Genomic DNA, 25922 nt, shown 5'->3' with positions numbered 1-25922 from the left:
CACCACAAACCTCAAAACACCACAACCAACATAACCCGACCCCCAACCACAACACACTTCACCCCCATCCACGACTCACCCCTAACCTACAATCATGACCCACCTCCAACCCTTAATCCCTAATCCATGACCCAACACCAAAGGCACCAGCCCACCACCTATACCACCTCACCAAATCCCATTCCGACCATTTACACGAGCATTACAACCATAACCACGACCAACATCAAATCAATAACATCAACATTTCTAAATGAGGAGAGAGAAATTGTGGGGGTTTGGGTTTCTTTGGTATTACAATTAATTATGGATTTGAGATTTGGGGTGGATTCTATCCAAATAGGGTGGCGAGAAGGGTGGGTAGCAGTATCTTGTGGTGGTCGGAGGAGAATTGGAGAAGGGGTTGGTTGTGGTTGTGGGGTCGAGGGATGAAGAAGATGGGTGATGGTTGTTGTACTTGAAGGTGGAAAGGTGTTAAAGAGGGGAGGAGGAAGGAGGAGAGAGATAGGAAGCCATTGTTGATGGTTGGGTAGTGGGTTGGACTGCCATCCATTGATGTTAGTAAGGAGGAAGAAGGATGAGGGAATAGGAGAGGATGGCAGTAAGGAGGAAGAAGGTTGAGGGAATAGGAGGAAAAAAAAAGAAAAAAAAAAATATTTTACCTGACATTTAGGTAACAGGTCACATAGGTTTGCTACAAGAAAATGGGTGACAAAGGTTGGATTATTAAAAAATAATCGAAAGGTTGGATTAATTTGGGAGAATCGAGCAAATGTTGGATTATTCTTGTTAAATTTTCCAAATTATATTTCCATTACCATAAATTAGAAACTTAGAAGCCCTCAAACCAAAGCCCACAGCGAGGTTTCATCCTAAAATCAATTGGCAATAGGGGGAGTAGTCCACTTGGGTTATAAACTGAAAGACCTTTTTTTTTTTTTTTTTTAATGTGGGACAAACTATACTCGCAGTTGCACCTAACAGTGTATGTCTGTTAATTACACTTCACAGGTTTTGAGAATTAATTTCGTTGAAGCATACATACTAGCTATGCAAATTAATGTTTAACTTGACTATATATTGAGGATGTTATCCAGCAAATTATCCTTTTTTTTTTTTTTTTTCCTTTCCCTTTTCTACTTCAGATTGACCGTTTTAATTGTACGTTAAATAGAATTTGTTGGTTATAGTTGGCATGTAGTTGAAGTAGGGAATGATGGTTGTATATGTGATATACTTATAAATGTGGTTCTTGCAATAATCAATTATAGGGTATACCGGTATATACCATTATGTATTGAAGTTGTAGTTGGTGTACATTTTTGCTATATCCTGTCATTTGGCGAACTCGTGTGTGATTTCAAGCCAAACAAACACAGCTCCATTATTGATCATAATGCAGGTTATCATGAATTTGTAAAGGGAGTAAGGAGCAAACCATTAATACCATTTGTAGCAGGTCGAAGTTTGATTTAGGAAAGTAATGCACTTAGAAAAAATGGGGGTGGTATGTTCTTTCTTCTACATGAATAGCCAAATACATATAATTTGGAGGGAAATTATCAAGCTTTCTCATTTGCACAAGTGATAAAAATCGCTCATTTGATTTGACTTAAGAGAAAAACAAACAAAAAAAAAAAAGAAAAAGAAAACACTTCATTGTGCAAAATGAACAAAATTGATCAACTCAGTTGTGCATTAAATAACAAAAAAATAAATAAATAAACCGGTTGTATATATTTTTTTGAAACAATAACTGGTTGTATACATTGTGAAGCTGTTGAGGCCTCCGTTGCTTAACTCTTTGTCTGCTTTCTTCGGCCTTCGACCACCGGCCCTTCATAATATTCTAGGGTCTACCAAGTTGAAGGCTCTAGTTCTGTTTATTCACTTCATCTTCGGCATAATCCTGTTCTATGACAACTTGACATGAAAGATCGAGGTAAAATCGAGTTGAAGGCATTGCTCCTGGGGACCGGGGAAGGCAATTCCTTCCTTAGGCATGTTAGATTATTGTTCGTGTAATTGTGTTTTCAATGATCTGAAGCCCAAAACTACGTCATCCATGCATCAATGTATGTAGGCTTGATCTAGCTTGTTATTGAGGTGATAATTACTCTTAACACATTGAACCACCCTATTTTCCCTCTATGATAACTTATCCTAACATCTCTTCTGAATTCATCCAATTTTTGTAGCTCTTTTAATACTTTACTACCCCTGTAGCTCTAAGCAACGTTACGTATAGGACTTTCCTATTGAGAATCCTATAGGAAGCATAGGATGCAAGACCTTTCAGCTCGATTAATAAAATCTGATCGGCCATTTAGTGTTATATGTATTATTACCAGTTATATGTTTTCTGTTATCTATTCTTCTATTGTCCATATTGTTTTGAAGCATATTTCCGTGGCTTCAATACGATTCTATGATGAGTAAAATTACGTGTTTGCTACAATGCTGAATAAATAATGAATAAGATCAAGAGCCTTTGAATTGCATAACATAACATAGAAGATAAAACATATCTGTTACAGGATGATTTGCTCAAGGTAGTAGCACAAGACAACAAATTATATCTTAGAGATTCTGGACACTGTTTTGTTTCATAATTATTTGCAAGGTAAATGTATTTTGAACTAATTAATTTGTTTAAGCTTCGTAGCTGAGTTCACCAAATTCTCGCTAAACTCCCAAAGTTTCTTTGCCAATTCCTCATCTTTAGCAAGTGCATATGGCTCTAACTCATTGCAGTCTACGTAATACTTGCCTGTTTCACCTTTTAATTGCGGATGGAGAGCTACATAGCAAGTTGTTGAAGCTCCCTAAAAAGAATTTAGACAAAATATTTTAATTTGATCACCTGGTTTAGCTAGCTACTACTATGTTTTCAATAATATGCAAGCAAGAATAACAATTAGTCTTGAAAAAATTAGCTTATATCTTGCAGGTGACAGTGACTGTTGTTCCTCTGCTGTAATTGTTAATACTAAAATTTTAAGTACAATGAACAATGTTTGATTTACTTTATATGCATTGCAATATAGATGCGAGTAAGTTATTTATATTTACCTGCGGCACATTTTTCCATAACAATAGCCCTGTCAGAAGATTAAGAAACCCTGCAATGAATTGAAGGTCACACACTCAGTACTTACAGATCATGATAAGATAATGGGTCTTTAGATTGCATGTTATAGATTGAGGTTGAACAAGAAATCATACGCATCAGGAAATAAGAATGTCTCATGAGATTTGTCATGATTAATCCTGGGTGCAAAGAGTTTACAGTAATATTGGCGCCCTCTGCCTGGCAGACAATACAGAAATATAGTTAGATAGGTTGCTCCATCAGTTTTGGGCCTCGGAAAATGTTAGGCAATGAGCCGTGATGCAGTCATGCAGATTGCAAAAGATATGTTCAATGACAAAATAACTAAGCATCAAAATTTTCAGTTAATAAAATCACTGAACAAAACTCTGATGGAGGTATGTTTTCCAATCTTCGTACTTGGAAAATCTTCGGAAACTGAATAGGAAATTATAATATGAAATTATATCATCCCCATGGGTAGACGATATACACCTAGTCAAAACATCAAGTTACTATGAACATGATGACAACAAAAATTAACGTAAGTACTCAATCTTAAAGAATCGAAGGAGAATTAAAACCTTTAGACGGCGTGATAACTCATTTGCATGAAGTACATTTGCCAACTTAGATTGGCCATATGCCCTTTTGTCAGAGTAACTGCAAAACAAAAATATGATCCAATAGCAAACCTGTATTAAATTAAGTTACAATTAATATGCTAGAGCTGCTTCAATTCAAGCAAACGGAGATTAGAGGAGCTTCTAACTAAGCAAACATACCCGTCTTCATCATTGATTTTGTCAAATCTAATTCCTCCTGGATAAGTGTGAAGATGTGCTATTGATGATAAATTCACTATTCTTCCTTCAATGCCAGTAGCTTTAGCTGTTTGCTTCATTTTGTCAAGCAGAAGATTTGTGAACAGAAAATGACCTGTCATGTAACAAATCAATTCCGTTGAGACATTACATCAATTCAAGAAAATCCCTCCCTGTCCTGAATTAAATGTAACACTGAGCCGACCCCTTAACATTAACTAATCTATGATTCTTGACTAACCTAAATGATTTGTCGCGAATTGTAGCTCCACCCCATCTTCAGAAAGCTGGAATGGACAAAACATAATGCCAGCATTGTTTCTGCAATATTAAAACACACCATATATTCTTATATCAGCATAATCTTCTTTGCAGTATCTGAAGTCGTACAAGTTTGTTAATCATCCAATGAATTTAGAAAAGATGGTATTACATTAATATGTTAAGAGGCAAGTTTAAAGCTAGGAATTTATTAGCACATTCTCTGACAGATGTGAGAGAGCTGAGGTCAAGCTTAAGAACATCGATTCGTGCAGATTTATTGTCTTTGAGGATCATCTCCTTGGCTTCATTAGCGGCGTTCATGTTCCTTGCAGCAATTATGACATGGGCATTCCGAAGTGCCAACACTCTTGCTGTCTCCAATCCTATTCCACTTGCTCCTCCTTCACATTTGCAAAATTCATTCTCAATTTTCACTTCTTCTAAAATTCATAAAATGAAGTATACAAGCACCTGAACTAGGGAATATACAAGTACAAATTTCTTAACGATAGTAACTGATTTTGTAACTGCTATTTAAAGTAAGGAGATCCTCACCTCCAATCACAACTACTTGACAAGATTCATACCCAAGCCCTTTAGGATTGCGAGCTATAAAGTCTTATCAAGTGAATCAAATTTTATTAATTATAAACATAATTGTATATATTAATGGCAAACCATTAAACAATTACAGTTTTTTTTTTTATTTTTTTTTTATTATTTTTTTATTATTATTTTTAAATATACTATTATTATTAGTTTTTGATATACTGTACAACATTTATGCTTGAATAATATTTGGTTAGAACATCCTTGATTCCATGAACATGTAATCTTAGTCCTCTTCAAAACTTAACAAAAATATCCTTGAATGTTCAGCAAATTTACCAAAAAATTGAATGATATATATTTATTTTCGTTCTTTTTAAATCGCAATGTTAAATTTACACTATTTACCCACTTTTCTTTGAGGCTTTTGTGATTCATAAGTAAGAAAATACATAGAGGTGTGTGATCTTGTCAGATTCGTCTTAAAATATAATTTAAAAATATCGACCGTATATAATTTTTACTTAAATATAATTTAAAATATTTATGTTATATACGTGTATTGGCAAGCATAAATTCACCGACGCTGCAATTATAAAAGAACAAAAGAGAGATGCTAAAAAGAGAGAGATGCTTTTACTTGTCTTAAACAATTACACATTGAGGTGCCCACGTTGAAAAATCAATTTTTTCCAAACCAATAAAGCAATTGGACAATCTACTCAAATGTACTTTAATCTGAAATATTATTTCCCAAAAGTGTAAAAATGTAAAGTGATAAGTAATGTGAGTGTGAGACGATGAACTGCTGAGAATGACATCTTCTTGTCCCATGAATTAAATTGATTAGATAAGGAATAGTGACATTAGAACTAGAATGTTAATTAAACCACTTTATTTGTTGCGGATCAAATTACCTTAGAGTATATACCCAGCTCCTAACCTCCACCCTAATAAATGTACGTATTTTCCAGCTAATTATTTCCAACCCACAAATTACACAAAAACTATATGCTAAATTAATTTGCAGGTCCAATATTGGTACGAAAAGAACTTAGTAGAAGCTCAATTTTTGGATGTAAGTAGTAAATTCACTATTGCCCCGTCCTTGTATTATGGAACGAGGGGAGTAGCATTTTCACGAAGTACTTTTCTTTGAAACAACTACCTCTTTAAGAGTGTTATTAATTAGCTATAATAAATTGCGTTAGGAGCTTGCAATGACTTGTGAAGTATAAATAAGTACTGTCAAAACGGTTTGACAGTTCGGTTTCGATTCGGTTTGAAATCGGTTCAGATTGAAATCGGGTCAGTTTGAAATCGGTTTAAATGTCTTACGGGTCAGTTTCAGTTCGGTTTAAATAATTATCGGTTAGATTCGGTTTATGTTTATTCTTGAACGGTTTAAATTTGGTTCGGGTTGTAAACGGTTCGGTGCAGACGGGTTGCGGTTTGTTAACGGTTCGGTATAAACGGTTTTTTATCCCGGTTTAAATTCGGTTCGGGTTGTAAACGGTTCGGGTTGTAAACGGTCCGGGTAGTAAACGGTTCGGTGCAGACGGGTTGCGGTTTGTTAACGGTTCGGTGTAAACGGTTTTTGTCCCGGTTCAAACAATTTCGGGTTAGAAACAGTTCGGTGCTTTTTTGGTTCAATTTTATTTTAGTTCGGTTTATAACTGGTTCGGTTCGTTAACGGGTTCGGTTCTTCTACGATTTAACATATTTGGATCGGTTTTATTTCAGGTTTACTAAATTACGGTTCGGGTCTGTTTTTGATTTTAAAAAATCGGTTTTTTATCGAGTCGTTTGGATTCGGGCAATTAAACGATTTTGGTTTGAAATTTTATACTACTTTCTAACTTTTTGCTGGTTAACAAGTTTTATATCAAGCCGAGACTTCACTTCATATCGAGGCATCATATTATATGCAAATTCTCATTAATTTTATAAATACATATCATGTTATGTTTTCAATTTATCCATACTGATCTTACTAGTTTATTACAAATTATATTATAAAAGTTTATTGCATTAATGTAATATTGTAATTAGGATATGAAATTGTGGTTTAGGCTTTTGCTACAATGTTCTAATGTCATAGAACCATACTTAAATGAACAAGTATTAATAGTTTTAGTCACATTACATTATTGATATGTTGTTTCTTATTTGTCTCGAAGTATGCCTACTCTGTATTTAGGAGTATGATGGTAAAGGATCTAGTGTCTTACACTGCTATATGGTTGCTGGCTTTCCACTTGACAACCACTTCTTTTATACTATGGTGGACCTTGAAGTATTTAATTGGTGAAAAATAAACAGGACTTGCATATGTCAATGATAAGCTTATGATAAAAAACTGCGCAACAATTACATGAACATATGGTTCAAATTTAAGATCATGCTTTAGCACCGATAGCATTTTCCATATTCAGGTGCTTGCTCTATCTTCTCAATATTGTTTTCTGGTTTTCCCATTGCATTACCCTTTCTTTGAACCTTGTCTGATAGTCTTATGTGTTTTTTTTCTTTAAATGTAAGGCATTTAAAACCAGTTAACATTCTTGAAATATGGAAATCATAAAATCCATCTCTTTTCGAACTCAGGACATCATATTGAGGTCATAATAACGAGGGATGAATTGAGGAGATAATGACCAGCACTGACCCGCCCAATAACCACCCCTAATAGGAGGTGGTTTGTAAACGGTTCGAATTATAAGCGATTCGGTTCATAAATGGTTCGGTTTATAAGCGGTTTGGTTTATAATCAGTTCGGTTTATAAACGGTTCGGTGCAAACAGGTTGCAGTTTGTTAACGGTTCGGTGTAAACAGTTTTTATGCCAGTTTAAACGGTTTCGGGTTAGAAATGGTTCGGTTCATTTTCGGTTCGGTTTCGTTTCAGTTCGGTTTAGATTTGGTTCTGTTCTTAAACGGTTTAACATTTACTCGGATCGGTTCGGTTTCGGTTTTACTAACAAGCGGTTCGGGTCGGTTTTCGGTTTCAAAAAATCGGTTTTTAATCAATTTGGTTCTCATTTGGATAAGTTGAAACAGTTCGGTTTCACCGGTTCAATTCTGTTTTTGACAGTGCTAATAAATATACATTGTGTGTAACGTTGCTTGTAATCATGGTATATCTATTTATGAGAGATAGAAAGTTACAAGTTACAATAATCTTACATGATTCTTTGGAGGGTAGAACGGATAGGCCTTCGCCTTACATAAATATTATTTCCAACATTTTTCCGTAAATCTATACACTCCCTAAATCTATACTCTCCTCTTCTTCTTTTTTATTTTTTTTTATTTTTTGTTTTTTTTATTTTTTTTTTACTAAAGTATATCATTAGATTGTTATAACTTTTTTTTTTTTTAACTAAAGTGTATCATTTTTTTTTTAACTAAAGTGTATCATTAGATTTTTATAAATTTTTTAAATAAAAATTATTTAATTTATTTTAACCAATGTAGACAATTAATTATATCAACAATCTAACTTATGTTTTCATGAATGAAACAATAAAAACATATAAAATTAATGATTTTAATGAGAATTTAAAAGTTAAATATACCCTGAATCTTTTCAACTAGAAAAAGTAATTAATGTAACAATTACTTCTACTATACATACATTACATACTAGCTAGTACTATATAGTAGTTGAGGACCTGTGGTAAAGTTGTCGATCATGTAATTTGTTCTAGGTATATGTTGCATATTTAAGTTTTACATGCATTAAATCGTGAAATGATCTTTAACTCTTTCTTTGCATTAACCAATGCCCAAAAGAAATTAAGAGACATTTCCAAAATCCTTAGGCCCATCACCCCATAAAGAAGAACAACAGAAATTAGGATTGAATGAAGAAGTTGGAAGTTAGAAGTTGCACACTTCATTCCTTTCTAGCAAACATTATAATAAACCTCTCTCCGGCCCAAATGAATATCCCATTTAGCTTTTATACGAGTATAACTTTTTAAAAAGGTGAACATAATATTGTAAGAAGATTTTATCAGATAATGCAATTTGGTTGATTAAACATAATAACAATAATAAAACAGCGGGATTTAGTTTGTTACAATCAAAATTTATAAAATAAAATTGTGGAGTTTGGCTTATAAAAAGTTAATAATTAAATGATATAAGGTGAAATGGGACTTTGATGTAAGAATAGATTAGGAATATGCACAATTTTTAGACTTAGAATATATCATACTTCCTCTGTTACATATTTGATTATACATTTCATTTAGGCACGTTTGACAGTGCATACTTTCTAAAACAAATATTCTTGGTTATATATAAGCAAAAATTGTAAACAGTTGAAATTTAACAATTAATTGTGGGGACGAATGAATCTAATAAGACTCCATGATTATACTTTTTCTCATCACGAAATCACAAAACAAAGTCAAAGCAAGTTATGTGAATAGTGCACAAATAAACTTTGTCATCTAATTTAAAACGGAGAAATTATTAAAGAAGGGATGTGAAATAGGGAACAATAAGAGGATGAATGTAGCAAATTGGGTAAATCTTAGGTTGTGCAAACTATTTGGATGATGCAAATCGAAAACATGGGTGAAATTTTGGTATATGGTTGGCATTTTGAAAAATTAATATGGGAGAACAAATGTTTTGGTAAAATAAATCAAATGTCACATACTATATTATAGATTGGCTAAAATACATTGCATTCGTCTTTAAGTGATTTTCTTGCTAGATTCGGACAATCATATTAAGGAATTTAGTGCGGTGAAATGAGAATGAATGTATTTGTGCTATTTATGGAGTTCACTTCTCTTGAGTGGACTACTTCAATCTTGTGTAAGGCGGATGTACGTTAATTTTAATGTAAAACGATCAGTTTGAGGGTAACTTTAACCCCTTAAAGGCTTACTTTTAATTTGTCATTGGTTTAAATTTTATTTTAATGTGTAATTTGTTATAAATTCATGATTACATACTATAAAGGCTAATATAATTAGTCTAATACATTATAAGTTAAAATTTATTATTAGAAAAATAACTTTTGTAGTATAAAGGTAATTTAATTAAACACTTTTAAGATAACTTTGATCTGCCTTCCAATAAATTAACGTACACCTGTCTTTTAGGAGAATTTTTGTGACTACTTTAGTTAAAAAACTAACAATTAAAAAATAGGGGTTGGGCATATTTGTCGTTTATGATGATTTATTGCTAATTTGTTGCAATTTTGGTGGGCTTATTTGTTGTCATTAAACTGCAATCTACCTCATTCTAAATGTTGTATAAAGGTTGTTGAGTTATGGTTGTTTAACTTATTTTAACTTACTTCATGGATATTTTTTATTGCAAACAAAGTGATTCAAAAAATAAAATAAAAAAAAATCCGTTATAATGAAAATAATCTAACAAGTGCTGTTTTTTTTTTTTTTCAAGAATAAGTACTGATATCTACAAATAAGTTTTGTTACTATAGGTAGCATAATTTAGGATATTTAAATCAGTCCAGATAAAATAGCTTCTTTTTTTTTTTTTTGACAAATTGAACTAAGTTACTTGAAACCAAAACAATTTCAGAAATTCTTGACAATTTATTAGCCGACTGGATTAAAATGTACATTTCAATAAAAACCCAAAAAAAGCGGTTAATAACCTGATTTATGGATACGATGTAAAGTAATAAAAAAAAAATGTTTGACCTCAATTTAACATCCAACCAAAACAATTTAAATACATAGAAATAAAACCCGAATTCAAAAGAGAGAATTCATCAATGGTGCGAGATCTAAATTATAAAATGACCAATCAAAGGATATAATAAGAAGAAGAAGAAGAACACCGCAATTCATTTTAAAACTTTTAATAAATTCGTGTTACCCAACTTTTCGGTGAAACTAATGCTAAAAAATAGAGTCATTTGATCATTTATTAAACATTTGGAAATAACAATCACCCGTACTCATTCATGAAATTCTAGATAATCGTCACACTCCGTAACATATGTATGAAATCATGATGAATTCTTAATTATTACAACCACCCTTGAGTTTCAGATAATGTGATAACTAATTCTGATAATAAAATCGAGTGATAACATAAGACGAAAATAGCACAAGGGCATGTGGAAAAACAAACCAGTGACAATAGCAGTGAGGTTAGAAGCATCAATCCCTTCAGTAACTTGTTCAGCAGTTGTAGCCGATCCATACCCGCTCGCACCCGGATACCCAGTCACCAATGTGAAGAAGTTCACCATATCTACTTGTATATCTTTTTATTATTTGGATCGCGACGAACCGGAAAGAGAAGAAATGAAACACAAATGAAAGAAAAAGCTTAAAGAAGAGAGCAAATAAGGTGACTACTCTTCCTTTATATAGTACATAAGAAATGGGGACAGTTGTATGGCAGAAGAGAAGCAGTTAAAAATAAAGTGAAATATTGTTGTAATGAAAATAAGTAAGAATAATGTACATTTGTAGCCTTGTAGGTGCTGAAAGAGGGTTTATAACATTATATAGAGTATAGAATTCAACAACCTATTTTATTGGTATTTATTACTTAGGAATGGTCATTTTGTCCGGCTTTTAATAAAAGATAGATTAAGTGTCTGAATTTTCTTACCAGATTTAATTGCTGTATGAAATGTACTGTTACAGTGATGTGTACTACTGGTGAGTTTTTCGAGTACGATAGAGCTTTCTTACCCGTACATTAATGCCTGGGTTCAGTATGATAAAATAATCATCACTTTGTACGTTACTTCACTCTACACTTGCTTAAGAAGGGGACCGGGGTAGTTCTTATATTGGGGTAAAATGACTATGAAGTTTGTAAGATTATATAGGTTGTTCTTTGTTTTGGGAGAGGTTAGGGTTTTGTGTAGAGATTTCTTTGATTTTGGGTAACTTGGCATTAGGTAAAACGCACAAGGAGATTTTGAAATTAATCAATAACATAATATTAAAACAGACATTGGAAATGACACATGTCACTTCCTAGTGTCGTTTTTTTCCTCCAAAAACCATTTTTCAAAAATAAATATATTTTTACTTTATTTTTCTTTTTATATCTTTCGGATTAACAACTTATTTAAGACAATAAAATATATATATAATTTATATATTACGAGTATAATAGAAATTAAAGATTTTTTTACTAAATATTAATATTATTTGCTTAAAATTATTTTTTTCTGATACATTACAATAAAATGGATCGGATTTAATTTATAGTACAAAATAATAATAATAAAAAAAAATCCTTACATTATGTTGAATCAAATTGACTTTAATTAACACATACTATAACTATAACTATAAATTATTATCAATTATATTACAGGTGAAATCCAAATTGAGGAATAATTTAATTTAAAAATAATTCCAGTTTAGTAAAAAAAAGTTGATTCAGGAAAAAATATAGTGGAAGAATAGGGCTTGATCCGACACCCGATTTTAATCCATTAATGATAACTCAAATTCAATGTGAAATCCAAATTGAGCCGATCTAAATTATAATTAAAATGAGCTAGAAAAACAAAATGCTTACCTAATTACTAATTTGATCGAAAATTAACATGACTTTGACCTTATCAAAAGTAATGAGGCGACGAATATTAAGGGTCTATTCTGTTCACTTTATTTTTAGTTATTACAGATCTAATAAGTTCATATAAATTAAGTTTAGGAAAAAAAATAAGTTCTGATAAGGGTTGTCGAAGTTCAAATTATAACTAGAATAAGTTTTAATAAGATTTAATAAGTTCAGATTAATAAATAAGGTGAATAAAACACACTCTAATACTTCCCTCCATTTTTCTTCTAATTGCAATACTCTGACCAATATAGATATTTATGCGCTTGATTTGAACTTGTTAATTATCTAAATAGGGTTTGTTGGAAATTTAATTGAAATAATTTTTTAAAAAAGTGATAGTGGATGAATAGAATATGTAAAATCAAGGGATGCGAGAGAAAAGGAATATCAATAAAGTGTGAATGTGGTATGAGTAGGAACCATATATGTGAGGAAAATCTAGTCAATAATATTAATTAAATCTATATTATTATTTTAAAATTAAGGTTAATGATGGTGTAGACACCTAAAAATGTCTCCCTAAAATCAAACCCGATGATGAACAACCTTTTACCGCCATTACTGGTTGGGTTGAGTAATAAATCTTTGGAGTATATAAATCCATATTAAATCCAATGCATTTCATAAACCAACCAAATTTTTAGCCCATTTTCCGAAACCATATCTTTTTGTGTCCACATCATAAAATCGAGTTAAACTGATTTTGTGGCCTTATTTTTTTAATCCAAATTTTATTTAGATGGATAGGCCTTGAAATAAGATTTCCAACGTTAAATCATAACCCAAATTGCAATTTAAAACAAAGAAGATATGACCAAAACACTAAAACTCGGCTCAAAATCGACACCCTTGCATTAAAACGGCAATGATATCTCAAAATATACAAAAGATTCTAATTTGATTTTAATAGAGTTGGAAAGTAAACTTGATGATCTACCCAACGATATATTATATGCCTTGTTTCGGGGTTTTTTGATGTCCTGCGGGAGAGTTACAATTCCGGGACTGGTATCCTTGCGCCTGTACCTGCAAAACTACGGAGACTCCTTGTGGTGGGAGTTCCGCCTCCGACGATCAAGTTAGAACGTGTATGAGGAGTGAATAGTGCGGAAAAGTAAAGGTTGGGAGATCTGGTTCCTCTAGGTGAGGTGTGATCTAAGTGTTTAGGGGAGTGTAATTAATGTTCTTGACCCCCATTAATGAGGATTAATGAAGGTATTTATATGCCTTGGGATGCGTGCCAGTCCTAGGTTTAGGTCAACCTAGGGTTGATTGGGCTTCCACAAGACTTTGGGCCTAGGTGGCCGGTTTTCCCATTTGGCAGGGGGGAGGCCACATGTTGAAGCATAAGAGGTCCAAGGTGGACTGATCAACACTTGACACGTGGCAGGCTCCAATTGGTCCATGTGGCGGACACTTGGCAGAGCCTGAATGGTCCACTTGTCAGGTGATGATTGGTAGGGAAAAATCCCCTAATCATTTGCCCCTCACAGGTGGCATGTGACTGTTCACATGTCACCTGTGACAGGTGTCGGCCTGTAACAGGCGACAGCCTGCTACAGGTGTCGCCCTATGACGGGCGGAGCATTTTTCCTGCTCGTTTTTTGAATTTGGAGTCTTATTCTCCTTTTGCCCTATATAAGGGCATGTTGACCAAGTCTTTTGTTCACATATGAGAACTTTTCAAGAGAACTCTCGGACCCCTGAACTTGAGCTCTGACACTTTACAACTTTTAACCTGCCAATGATTTCTGACAGGCCGACTGCTTTTGTTAGACGTCTGTTCGATCAAGCTCTCCTTCAGAACTTAAGTTTCAGGTAACCGTTTGTTCCTTTATTCTTTTTGCTTTTGCACTTTTTCTTTCTTTTTTTGAAAATGAGACCTCAAAAGCATCCGGCACGACCTAGGTTAGCAATCAGCCGGTCACTGAAGGGATTGATGCTTCTAACCTCACTGCTATTGAATACTCCTTACTACTGTCATGTCTTAAAGGGCCGGATCAAGGCCATGAAAGAACGAATAGACTCTTTTCTATCGGACCATGTGATGGGTCCTGATTTTCAAGTATTTATGCCGGATGCTGAGGATACAGTCGTCTGGCCCGCGGGGACTAGATACGGGGACGCCTATTTTGGCTGCTACGAGGCGGCCATTAAGGCTGGTCTGCGATTTCCCTTGCACCCGGTTGTTCACCAAATCCTCGATGGATACGAGGTGGGGCTATGGCAGTTAGCCTCGAATTCCTGGTTCAACATCCTTGGCTATGTAGCCGAATGTGAAATGCATGGGGTGGAGCCAAATTTTGAGGCGTTCACCCATATGAACTATCTTAGCCGGACCCCCAAAGCAAGCGGTATCGGATGGTACCAAATAACGAGCCACAAAGGCTATCTGATGACGAGGGGCAAAGAAAATAAATGGAAGGATTGGAGAAACACCTTCCTCATCATTTCCAGCACTGACAAGCAGCTGAACAAGCGCTACAATAGGTGGAACAAGGATCCGCCTCTTCTAGCAGGCGGTCGCAGCATGCCGCTTGTTCCCCGCAAAGCTAGGGAAGAGATCCTTGACCGAGGACTCTTCAAAGTAGAGATTAGGGCAAACTCTACTACTGGGGTACGAGAGCAAGTGACCCTAAACTGCGTCCTAGAGTTTCAATGGCTCTATGACGAGTTTTTTCTGGCCGCCTGCGGCCTTAGCAGTCGGTCCTCCAGAGGTAGCCGACCTCTTGAGCATATGTATGCATCTTTTGTTTTATTTCTGAATTTTTCTAAACTCTATGCGGTTCTTATTTGCAGCTGAAGCTATGGACCACATTTCTGCGTCAAAGAAGGCGCCCGCCTTGCTACGGACCTCCATCATGCATCAGGATCGGACCTCTTCTGATTCTCCTGCCAAGGAGACGCCCATAGTGAGTTTATGATCTTTCAAACTTTGCTTTGAAAGTCTTCTATTACTAGTATTGACCATTTCATATTTTGCGCAGGCGGGCACGTCCAAACCCTCCTCTTCCCAGCAGCCGGATACGAAGGCTCGCAAACTGACAAGCAGCCGATCACCCCACAAAGTGTGGGGAAACCATCACAAGTCCTTAGGGACAGTCGGCCGCTAAGAAGTATAAATAGCTCTGCTAGACTTAACTTATTTCTTCATCGCTTTCTTCATGTTTTTGATGTTTCTCTCTCTGTTTTTTTTTTTTTTTTTTTTTTTTTTTTTTTTTTTTTTTTTTTAATGCAGGCGGCCCTCAAGAACCAGACTTGGTCTAAATGGCCAAGTCTTTGATTAAGGCCGTCCCTCAAGAGGAGAGGGATGCGGTCAAGGGAGTCGGCACCCTTGACCTAGACGGCATCATGGGTCTCCTTTCCGAGGTAGACTTGGAATAATTTTTTTTTTTTAAAATATTGATTTTGCTTGCCGAAAGTTACTTTCAATTCTGACGCCTGTTTTCCCTTTTTTAGACCATGCTGCGAGTACATGGCCTCCGAAGGCCGATCAACGCCAAGAAAAAAGAGGTAAAGGCTGCTAAAGCTATGGGCGCCTCTGACGTTGATAAGGAAATGTTTCAAATTGCCCAAAATGAAATTTTGACAACTGATATTCTTTATTATCAGGCGCAGTCCACTTCCATTATCCGCACCGAGTTGGAGGCGGCCAAAAAGAAGAACAACGAGCTGGAGGCGACGGTCAAGGGTCTTCGAGATGAGCTGAAGCCGCTTAGGCAGAAGATGACCCAATTTGAGGCCATGGAAAAATCTTTGGCGACTGTCAAAAACTGCCTGCAAAAGCAGGAGAAGAGCCTCACTGACGAGCTTTCGGCCAAGGCCGAGAAAGAAAAGATGGAATTAGTCCAGGCCATGATGGACGACTCGGCTCAGATCATGAAAATGACTTGGACAACCCTCTTCCCAAAAGCTCGCTATACTGCCTGGGATAACAAGTTCACCGCTTGTACTGAAGAGTACAACCGAAGAATTATGGAGCGGGCGAATGAGGAGGATGAGGCGGCTGACTCCAGCTCTGAAGAGGAAGAGGAGGTGGTGGCCCTGCAACCAATTGAGGTGGATGCGCATAAAGCTCCTGCCCCTGAAGGCGAGTCGTCAAAAGAGGGGGCTTTGAAGAATCAAGCACCCGACGCTAAGCTCGATCAGGTGGCAGTTGAAACTCAAGCTCCTCCCAATGTTTAAAGCTTTCATTTTTTCAAACTTTTCTCCGGCCTGTGTGCCGTTTGCTCTTGTATCACTTTACCTGGCTAAGGGGCCGGGGTTATTGAATATTTTGCTGGTCTTTATGGCCGGCTGTTTATATGAATTTGGCGACCATCTTTCGGTCGTCTTTGCTCACTGAATATTGTTCATGCTTTGTTTTTGCTAAGTGTAGAGGATCCTATTATCCGCTTGTATGTCATACCGACTTGTTTCGGCTAAAAATGTTTTAAAATTTGTAACTTATCGTAAGCCAAAGATTGCGAACATGTATTGGGTACCGACTGCCTATGCCCCTGGACGACTGGTTGTCTTGATTCCAGGTTAGGCGATCAGTCGGCCATTTACCCAGTCGGATCCCCAACGTATCTTAGGAAATACGTTAGGTTTGTTTAAGTTTTTCAAGTTAGAAAGGAACATGTCGCTTTTAACCGGCCCGCCTGTTTGGTTAAATAAGGATAGTTCGTGAGTCCCTGTTTGCCAAAAAACAGTCGACCTACGAACCAGATTTTCAAACATGTTTGGTTTGAAAGGGAATCGTCTTAGTAGGGGTTGCAGTACGAGAGCTTTTGTTTGCCTTTGGACAGGCGGACTCCTCATACCTTTTTGAATTCCTACTAAGTATGAGAGTGTGACTTGTGAGTAATCTTTGAGATTACTCATTCGTCAGCTTCTAAGCTTGAGTAGTAGAGGTACCAGGCGGCGGAGGCCGACTGATCCCCTTGATTCGCCAATTTTTGTTGGCTATTTACTCAAGAGGTACCGACTGTACTTATCCCAAGTAATACAGTCGGCTATCCGACGCGGATGTTAACTGCTAACGCTTGTTTTGTTTAGTGTTAGAGTTATCCTTGTCTCAAAAACGGCTACGTGATTGCCCTTGGGGACAGTCGTCTAGATGCCGTGTAATTAGTTTATAGAGCAATGTTCCACCCAAAATGGAGCAGCTCTCTGCGACAAATTTCATCCGGATGGATGCCGCCGGACGCCTGCTATGATGTTGGGACAGGTCGTATTAGTTTGAGGATTGGGTCAGTTGGCTGGGCGCCTGGTCTAATCATTCGGCCATAGGCCTTAGGTAGTTCATGGCGAACTAAGTATAGGAGAGTAGCCGACTGTATATAACTACAGGCGGCGTGCCCCTTGTAATTGAATGCATATTTGAGTAAAATGGAGAGTAGCCGGCTGTTTTACTAGTTGGCATGCCCCTCAATAGATGAAAAAAAATAGAGAGTAGCCGGCTGCTCATAGAGCAGGCGGCATGCCTCTCTAAGTACAATACTAATGAAGCAAAATAGCAAACTTTATTAGTAGCTCTTGTCTATTTACATCATTCAAAAATAATACTTCTTTAGATTATCTATATTCCAGGTTCGAGGCAAGGGTTGGCCGTCTGGTGTTTCCGGGCGGTAGGTGCCGTCCCGAACCTCTTCATAGATTCGGTAGGGTTCTTCCCATTTGGGAGTTAATTTTCCTGACTCATTAGGCCTACCGACTGCTTCCATCTTTCTTAGTACAAAGTCCCCCACTTTTAGTGGACGCCTGTGCACTCTTTTGTTATATGACCTTGTCATTCTCAGGCGGTAGATTTCATGGCGCAGGGCTGCATTGCCCCTTCGTTCTGGAAGTGAGTCCAATGCTAGGCGCATGGACTCCCAGTTCGCCTCTTCGTCATACAACATTATTCGAAGGGTCGGCTCGTAGTGTTCAATTGGAAGAACAGCTTCTGCCCCATAAGTTAGGAGGAATGGAGTTTCTCCAGTTGACCCTTTTTCAGTCGTCCTAATGGCCCAGAGAAAATGTGGCAGTTCGTCTGCCCATAGGCCGCCTGCTCGTTCAATCTTCTTCTTAAGACCGTCTGGAATGATCTTATTGAAAGCTTCTACTTGGCCGTTTGCTTGAGGACGGCCGACTGATGATATCAGTGTGAGATGCCTTGGTCTCCCAGCCAATTTTTGAGAACAAGCGTCTCAAATTGCGGACCATTATAAAAAACCATAGACATTGGCACCCCAAACCGAGTGATGACATTTTTCCAGATGAATGAGATCACATCCTTCGTCTTGATTCCCATAACAGCCTCAGCCTCCACCCATTTGGTGAAATAGTCGACTGCAACAAGTATGTACTTCCTGCCGCCTGTAGCAGGCGTATAGGGACCTAGGATATCCATGCCCCACTTAGCAAACGGTAGTGGGCTATGGACGACAGTGAGATCAGTAGCCGCACGGTGAATTAACTTGCCAAACCTTTGGCACTTGTCACATTTTTTTTACCATCTCCATGGCGTCTGCTTCTAAGGTAGGCCAAAAGTAACCTTGCCGCCTTGCTCGTTGAGCAAGTGACCTGGCGCCTACATGAGAGGCGCAGTATCCAGAGTGTAGATCTTCTAAGACCTCTCGTACTTTTTCTAGGGTAACACATTTCAAGAGGGGTTGAAGGTACCCTTTCTTGAAGAGTTCCCCCTTTCGCATCTCAAAACTAGACGCTCGCTTTTTCAGTAAGGCCGCCTGATGATGATAATCCGGCAAGGTGCCGTCTGTTAAATATGCCCTGATTGGGTCCATCCAGGTTTAACTTCGATCTAGAATCCCGATAGGATCTTCTTTAATACTCCTCTTTTCCATAACTTCCCAGAAAACGGTTCTTGGAGTGTCACAGGAGGCCGAGGAGGCCAACTTTGATAGAGCATCCGCCTGGTTGTTTTCGGACCTTGGTACTTGAGTTAGATGAAACTCCTCAAGTGACCCGGCCGCTTGTCGTACCGCCTGCAAATATTTAATCATGGCCGGATGGGTTGCTTCGTATTCACTGTTATACTGAATTACTATCAACTGTGAGTCAGAGCAGGCGTCTATTTTTCTTGCCCCAGCCGCCTTGCACATGCGGATTCTAGCCAGTAAAGCTTCATATTCCGCCTCGTTGTTCGAGTCTTGAAAGTTAAAACGTAGAGCATACTCATACCTGTTGCCTTCTGGCGACTGACATATGACGCCTGCTCCACAACCATTTGAGGTGGAGCTCCCATCTACATATACCTTCCAGACTTGGTCTGGAATATGAGAATTCGAGGGCCGAGTCATCTCTACAATAAAATCAGCAAATGCTTGCCCCTTTACTGCTTTTCTTGGCTTAAATGAAATTTCAAGGCTCTGAATCTCTATCGCCCATTTGATCATTCGACCTGACGACTCCATAGTTGTCAGTGGCCGCTTGATTGGCTAATCTTTGTATACGACGACTGAATGTGCCAAGAAGTAAGGCTTCAATTTTCTAACTTCCATGAAGAGAGCAAGACCAAAATTTTCCACTAGGGGGTACCTCAATTCGGCATTTTTCAATACATGACTGACAAAGTAAACCGGGAGCTGGTAGCCCTCTCTTTCAGCAAGGACGACGGCACTTAGAGCATGGTCAGACACTGCGAGATACATGTAAAGCACTTATTTAGGCAAGGGACTGACCAACCTTGGTATGGAATGCAAATGGACTTTTAGTTCTTGGAAGGCCGCCTCAGCATCCGGCCCCCATTCAAACCTGACTTTCTTCTTCATTGCCTGAAAAAAGTAAAGGCACTTGTCGCCTGACCGGCTGAGAAATCTTCCCAGGGCTGCCAGACAACCTGTTAACTTTTGAATCTCTCGGATTATGCGAGGCGACTGCATGTCTATGACCGCCTGTACTTTCTCTGGGTTCGCCTCTATACCTCTCTGATTGATGAGAAATCCGAGGAACTTCCCACACTCAACTCCAAACACACATTTCTTAGGATTGAGCATGACATGGTGCCGCCTGAGTGTGGTGAATGTTTCTCGGAGGTCAGCCAGATGGTCCGTCTGAAGCTTGGACTTTACAATCATATCATCTATGTATGCCTCGACATTCCTTCCAATTTGGTCAAAGAAGACCGTGTTTATCATTCTTTGGAAGGTGGCCGGGGCGTTCTTCAAACCAAACGGCATGACCGTGTAGCAATACAGCCCTTGATCAGTGACGAAGGCCGTCTTCTTCTGATCTTTCTTCCACAAAGGAATTTGATGGAAGCCAGAGTAGGCGTCCATGAAGCTCATTAAAGCGTGGCCGGTTGTTGAGTCAACCAGACTGTCAATCTTAGGCAATGGATAGCTATCCTTGGGGCAAGCCTTGTTCAAATCAGTGTATTCCACACACATTCGCCAGGTACCATTCGGCTTCTTTACTAACACAATTTTTGCAACCCAGTCTGGGAAATAACATTGCCGAATGAACCTTGCATCAAGAAACTTTTTAACCTCGGCGGTGGCCGCTTGGCTTCTTTCTTCACCATGGTTCAGTTTCTTTTGTCGGACCGGCTTCTTTTTCAGATCCACAGCTAGTTTATGCACTGCCAAGTCTGGACTGATGCCTGGCATCTCATGTAACTCAAATGCAAAGATATCCTTGAATTCCTTCAAGAGTTGGTGAAAATCTTCACCCAGTACCGCAAGAGCAGTCGTCCCAACTTTGACTGTTCGGTCAGGACGTGAGTCGTCCAGGACGACATCTGTATGCTCACCAGCCGGCTGAGGGCGGAATTCGTCTGACCGCTCTTCTGCCAGTGATTGCTATCTTTTTTCTTTTCTCTCGGCCCCCAGTTGGGTGGCTTTTCTTTTCTTGGCGCCTGCTTCTTGGGCAGGCGCAACCTCCTTGACTTGTGCAAGGTCATTGTTTTCTCCACTTGGGCCAGCAGCTGCTACAGTGGGTTTAATATCAGAGAGGTTGCACTCTCGTGCCATCTTCTGATCTCCCCTTAGGGAGTCGACTGTTCCATCATCCCTCTCAAATTTGAGTAGCATAAGAGAGGGAATAATGACAGCTTTAGAGTTGTTCAGGGTGGGTCGTCCCAAGATCATGTTGTAGGCCGACAGTTCTTCAACCACTAAGAACCGAACCACCATGTTGTAGGGTTTCGTAGTGACCCGACACTACGCGGAAGGAAACCCCCCAAGACCCGCCCCTTAATTAAAGCAATTAACAAGCATAATAAACTTAATCAAACAAGACTAAGAACAAGAATTATACCTTTGTTGCGTGCTTCGCTCCTGAAGAGCTCTTACTTCAAAATCCCGAAACTACGAGATCTCCGACGGATCTTACCCTCGACCCGACCCGAGCATCCCAAGTCTTGAAGGTTAGTCAAGACCCGGACAAAACAAAACTATGAGTTTTACGAATCAAAGGTTTACTCTAATTATAAGAGTTGCCTTTTTAATTCCACTCAAGGTTGTGTATTTCCCAATACCATGCCTTTGGTATTTATAGGGAAATGCACCCTTGAACTTCATTCCCCAACCAATGTGGGAGAATGAATAAATTTGCTAATTAATTTATTTCTAAAATAAATTAATAAATAAATTCAATCATAATGAAACAAGTGTCAAGGGGAGAGAGAAGGTTAGGTGAGGACCATGAGGGGTGGGGGGACCATTGCCTTGCTCCCCAAGGCTTTTCCCAAGCCTTGGTCCCCACCCCTCACAAAACCGCCTTAAGCAAAAGGGCTGCTGGGCTGCTGCCAGCTAGCACGCCAGCTAGCAGTGCCAGCTAGCCCAGCCAGCTACCACCAGCCCAGCCAGCAGCCTCGCATCCCAGCTAGGCAGTGCTGGTCGATGCTTGGCGCTGATGCCGGCCCTCGCCTCTCTCGCACATGCTCGCATAGCTAGCATGCGTGCTGCTAGCAAGCCACACATGATGGCCCCTTGCCTCGCAAGCCATACGCACCACCCTCGCATCCCTCGCTGCACCTCTCGCACACGCATCAGCCATGCACCCCACGCACATGCGCCACACGCATTGCTAGCCCAGCCAGTGCACCTACGCACGCAAGGGCCTAGCATGCGTGCTGGGCGATGCTGCCAGATGCCCTCGCGCTAGCACACATCAGCCAATGCCTAGCACTGCTATGCTTGGTGCGAGGCACGCACACACGCACATGCACATGCGCCAGTGCCTAGCACTGCGATGGCTGTGCTTGGTGCGTGTGTGGCCCTGCCATGTGCACCTAGTCATCCAGGCAAGCACGTTGCTAGCTGCGATGGGCTGCCTAGTGCTTGTGGTGCTTGCGATAGGCTGCTAGGTGCCCCTGGTGCGCCTATTGCTTGCGGTAGGCAGCGATGGTGTGCCTAGGCTGCGATGGTGCGCCTAGGCTGTGATGGTGCACCTAGGCATGATGCTACGGCTGCGATGGTCAGCGATGGTGTGCCTAGGCTGCGATGGTGCGCCTAGGCTGTGATGGTGCGCCTAGGACACCTAGTGTGCTTAGGCTTGCACCTAGCCATGCTAGGTGCATACTAGCTCGAACTAGCCTAGCATCCACATGGCTAGGCCAGTGTGGTGCTAGGGCTATGTTCATACTTGTTGCTTTGTGATTTTGCGACACTCGGTCTCGACGCCCTAGGCTCGATATCCGACGTCTGTATTCATAAAACTCTGTCGACTCATCAAATCCTTTCGGATTAATTCGTCATCTTGGATCGGTGATTCGATTGGGTTTGACCCGAAGGGTTCAGTTAAGATTAAGTTGTAATATCAATTGTACCTCGATATTACTGATTGGAAGCGGCCTCCACCTAGGCATTCCGATCACTTGATCTTATTGAAGAATTAACTCTGTAATAATTCTGAACCCTCTATCGGAAGAATACACTTGTTAGAAGGACACCATTCCTTTCACATGTGACGAACCTCCCCTTTCTCACCCAGTCGGATGGGTAGATCCACTCATCCCACTAGGTGTACAACACATCCTCCAAACCCTACTAAAGGGTGAGATACCGGGTGTATGCAGTCTGTTTTGTACTTGAGCTTTGCCGGTATCTATGAGGAACTGCCGGTATCTATGAGGATCCGACCAACTCTTTGGTTGGCCACCTTACATTCAATGACAATGGGGTCATCATTCGGCCCCCTAACACCTCCTAGATCCTCTTCTGTGATGACAATTTTTAGGAATGAACTCTTGGCGGTCCGTCCTTGGTGAACGGAATTAACATCTAACCGCCTGATGTTGTCTTTGTTGCCCCTGGTAGTGGGGCCGCCTCCTGAGAAGCCGCCTGCTATAGTGTAGACGATGGCGTCGTCAGTATCTGAACTGTCGGCCTGTCGATGATTCTTCTTGGCCGACTGCTTTTGCTTGGGGGGAGCCTTCCCCTTGGACTTCTTGACATAGGAGTCAAGATCACCCTTTTCAGCCAAGCGGTCCAGGTAGCGCATGAGGCTAATACACTCATTGGTATCATGACCAATGTCTTCATGGAAATCACAGAATTTCTTTTGGTTCCGATTACTCGCAGAACCTTTCATGGGGGCCAGCTTCTCAATGGTCATCCGACCTTGGATTTCTTTAAGGATAGCTTGGCTATCCTTATTGAACTCATACTTTGGGGAGTATGGTTTAAACTCTTTTTTCTTTTTCTGGGACGGCTGATCAGAAGAGTCGGCCGCCCAGACTTCTTTTCTCTTCTTCTCATCTTTATTGGCCGACTACTTTGGTCGGCTCTCTTTTTTGTCGAACTTTCTTCCATCCGACTGCTTCCCAGTATTACACAGGTCTGTTGCCTGTATGTAGGCTTCTGCCTCAATTAATGCTTCTTGTAGAGTAGCGACTCTCTTTCGGACCAAGTCAAACTTGAATTTTGACCCATCCTTTAGACCTCTGAAGAAGTCAGTGTAGGCTAACTCATCCGTCAACCCTTGTATTTGGATTCTCATCAGGTTAAACCGCCTGATGTAGGAACGAAGTCCCTCCTTTTCTCCCTGCTTATTGTCCCTAGGTCAAGGGTCGTCTTCTTAGCAAGAATATTCATGGCGAAGTTGGAGGTGAACAAGTAGGCGAGGGTCTTGAAACTATTCCCACAACCAGTCGGCAGGTTGCCGAACCACTGTTGTGCAATGCCCTTCAAAGTAGCTGGGAAGCACTTGCACCATGTGGGATCATCCAACCCTTTGAGGTACATAAGGTTGGTGAACTCCATCAGATGGTCCTCTAGGTTAGTAGTGCCATCATAGGCGCCTACTAAGACATTCTTGACTTTGGCCGGCTGGGCGGCCTTTATAATTTCCTTGGAGAAGGCGGACGGCTGTTCTCCAAGTCTTAGCAACCGTAGTTGCCAGTCCAAAGGTTGGACGTTTCTTTCCGCCTGCCCTCCAAACAAAGGAGGCTGCAAGAAATATTGTTGTTGCGACACGTGTGGCTGGTGTGGCACATACGGAGCCGACTGGTCTTTATGGGATCCGGTCTGACGGGAGGTGCCGCTGGTCTGACTCTCATAGTTTGATTGGGAATACCTCATGGAGGTATTATGAAGACTGTCTTGAAAATCGGAAGTAGAGGCCGACTCTGACAGTCGGTCATTCTTCTTCTCCTCTAGCAACAATTGAGCATCTGAGAACATTTTCTTTGACCCATCCGCTTGAACATGACGAATAGGCTTTCTTTTTCCTGGAGAAGGAAAACGATACTTTGTTAAGTCAATCACAGGCGGCTCCCACTTCCTAGATTTAGGGTGAGGATTCGCCTCCCGACCCTGTACAGGCTTCTTCCTCCCAGACTGAGAGGGTCTTCTAGCCGACTGCTCCTTGGATGGAGCAGGCGTCTTCTTATTAATGAGATCCTGGTTCTCCCCTTTGAAGCTATTCATGAAAGTCATGAGCTCATTTCTAGTGATGGGAGCAGATCCCTCGGCCGCCTGTTGATGATCAAGCGGCTGGCCGGCAGGTTTACTAGATCCAACTTGGCAATATTTTCGTTCCTTCTTTTCAGAGGAACGAGTTTGTCGAGCTCGTAAGGTCCCGTCTGGGACCGTATGAGTCTCAACCTCGACCTCATTGTCAGTATCCTGGTCACTATAGACCTGAAGGTCATCCATAGGACGCTTCTCGCTTTGATTCGGTACAGACTGTGATTCAATCTCGAAAGTACTCTCCCCACAGACGACGCCAAAATGTTTCAGGGTTTTTTGATGTCCTGCGGGAGAGTTACAATTCCGGGACCGGTATCCTTGCGCCTGTACTTGCAAAACAACGGAGACTCCTTGTGGTGGGAGTTCCGCCTCCGACGATCAAGTTAGAACGTGTATGAGGAGTGAATAGTGCGGAAAAGTAAAGGTTGGGGAATCTGGTTCCTCTAGGTGAGGAGTGATCTAAGTGTTTAGGTGAGTGTAATTAATGTTCTTAACTCCCATTAATGAGGATTAATGAAGGTATTTATATGCCTTGGGATGCGTGCTAGTCCTAGGTTTAGGTCAACCTAGGGTTGATTGGGCTTCCACAAGACCTTGGGCCTAGGTGGCCGGTTTTCCCTTCGGCATGGTGGAGGCCACGTGTCGTAGCATAAGAGGTCCAATGTGGACTGATCAACACTTGACATGTGGCAGGCTCCAATTGG

General features: G+C 39.8%; 1 protein-coding gene across 1 annotated transcript; it reads right to left on the bottom strand.

Moving 5' to 3' along the window:
- Positions 1-2465: 2465 nt before the first annotated feature.
- LOC110716435 (short-chain dehydrogenase TIC 32, chloroplastic-like) lies at positions 2466-11220 on the bottom strand. Its single transcript, XM_021895050.1, has 8 exons — positions 10856-11220; positions 4349-4580; positions 4157-4236; positions 3877-4030; positions 3676-3754; positions 3226-3310; positions 3073-3122; positions 2466-2825 (listed from the first exon to the last, which is right to left on the bottom strand). Exons 1-8 carry the CDS (start codon positions 10974-10976, stop codon positions 2640-2642), a joined length of 987 nt encoding a protein of 328 aa, XP_021750742.1. The 5' UTR covers positions 10977-11220; the 3' UTR covers positions 2466-2639.
- Positions 11221-25922: the final 14702 nt, after the last annotated feature.

The sequence above is a fragment of the Chenopodium quinoa genome, unplaced genomic scaffold (assembly GCF_001683475.1).
Source record: "Chenopodium quinoa cultivar QQ74 unplaced genomic scaffold, ASM168347v1, whole genome shotgun sequence".
Taxonomy (NCBI): Eukaryota; Viridiplantae; Streptophyta; class Magnoliopsida; order Caryophyllales; family Amaranthaceae; genus Chenopodium; species Chenopodium quinoa.
The sequence above is the reverse complement of the archived record's forward strand: the minus strand, read 5'-3'. Positions and strand labels throughout refer to the sequence as shown.

Excerpts from the sequence above, each read along its gene's own strand:
- LOC110716435 (XM_021895050.1), bottom strand. The coding sequence starts at position 10,976 with ATGGTGAACTTCTTCACATTGGTGACTGGGTATCCGGGTGCGAGCGGG. Across the intron at positions 4,031-4,156 it reads ATTCGCGACAAATCATTTAG|GTCATTTTCTGTTCACAAAT; the intron begins GTTAGTCAAGAA and ends GTTACATGACAG. Across the intron at positions 3,311-3,675 it reads AGTTATCACGCCGTCTAAAG|GCAGAGGGCGCCAATATTAC; the intron begins GTTTTAATTCTC and ends ATTGTCTGCCAG.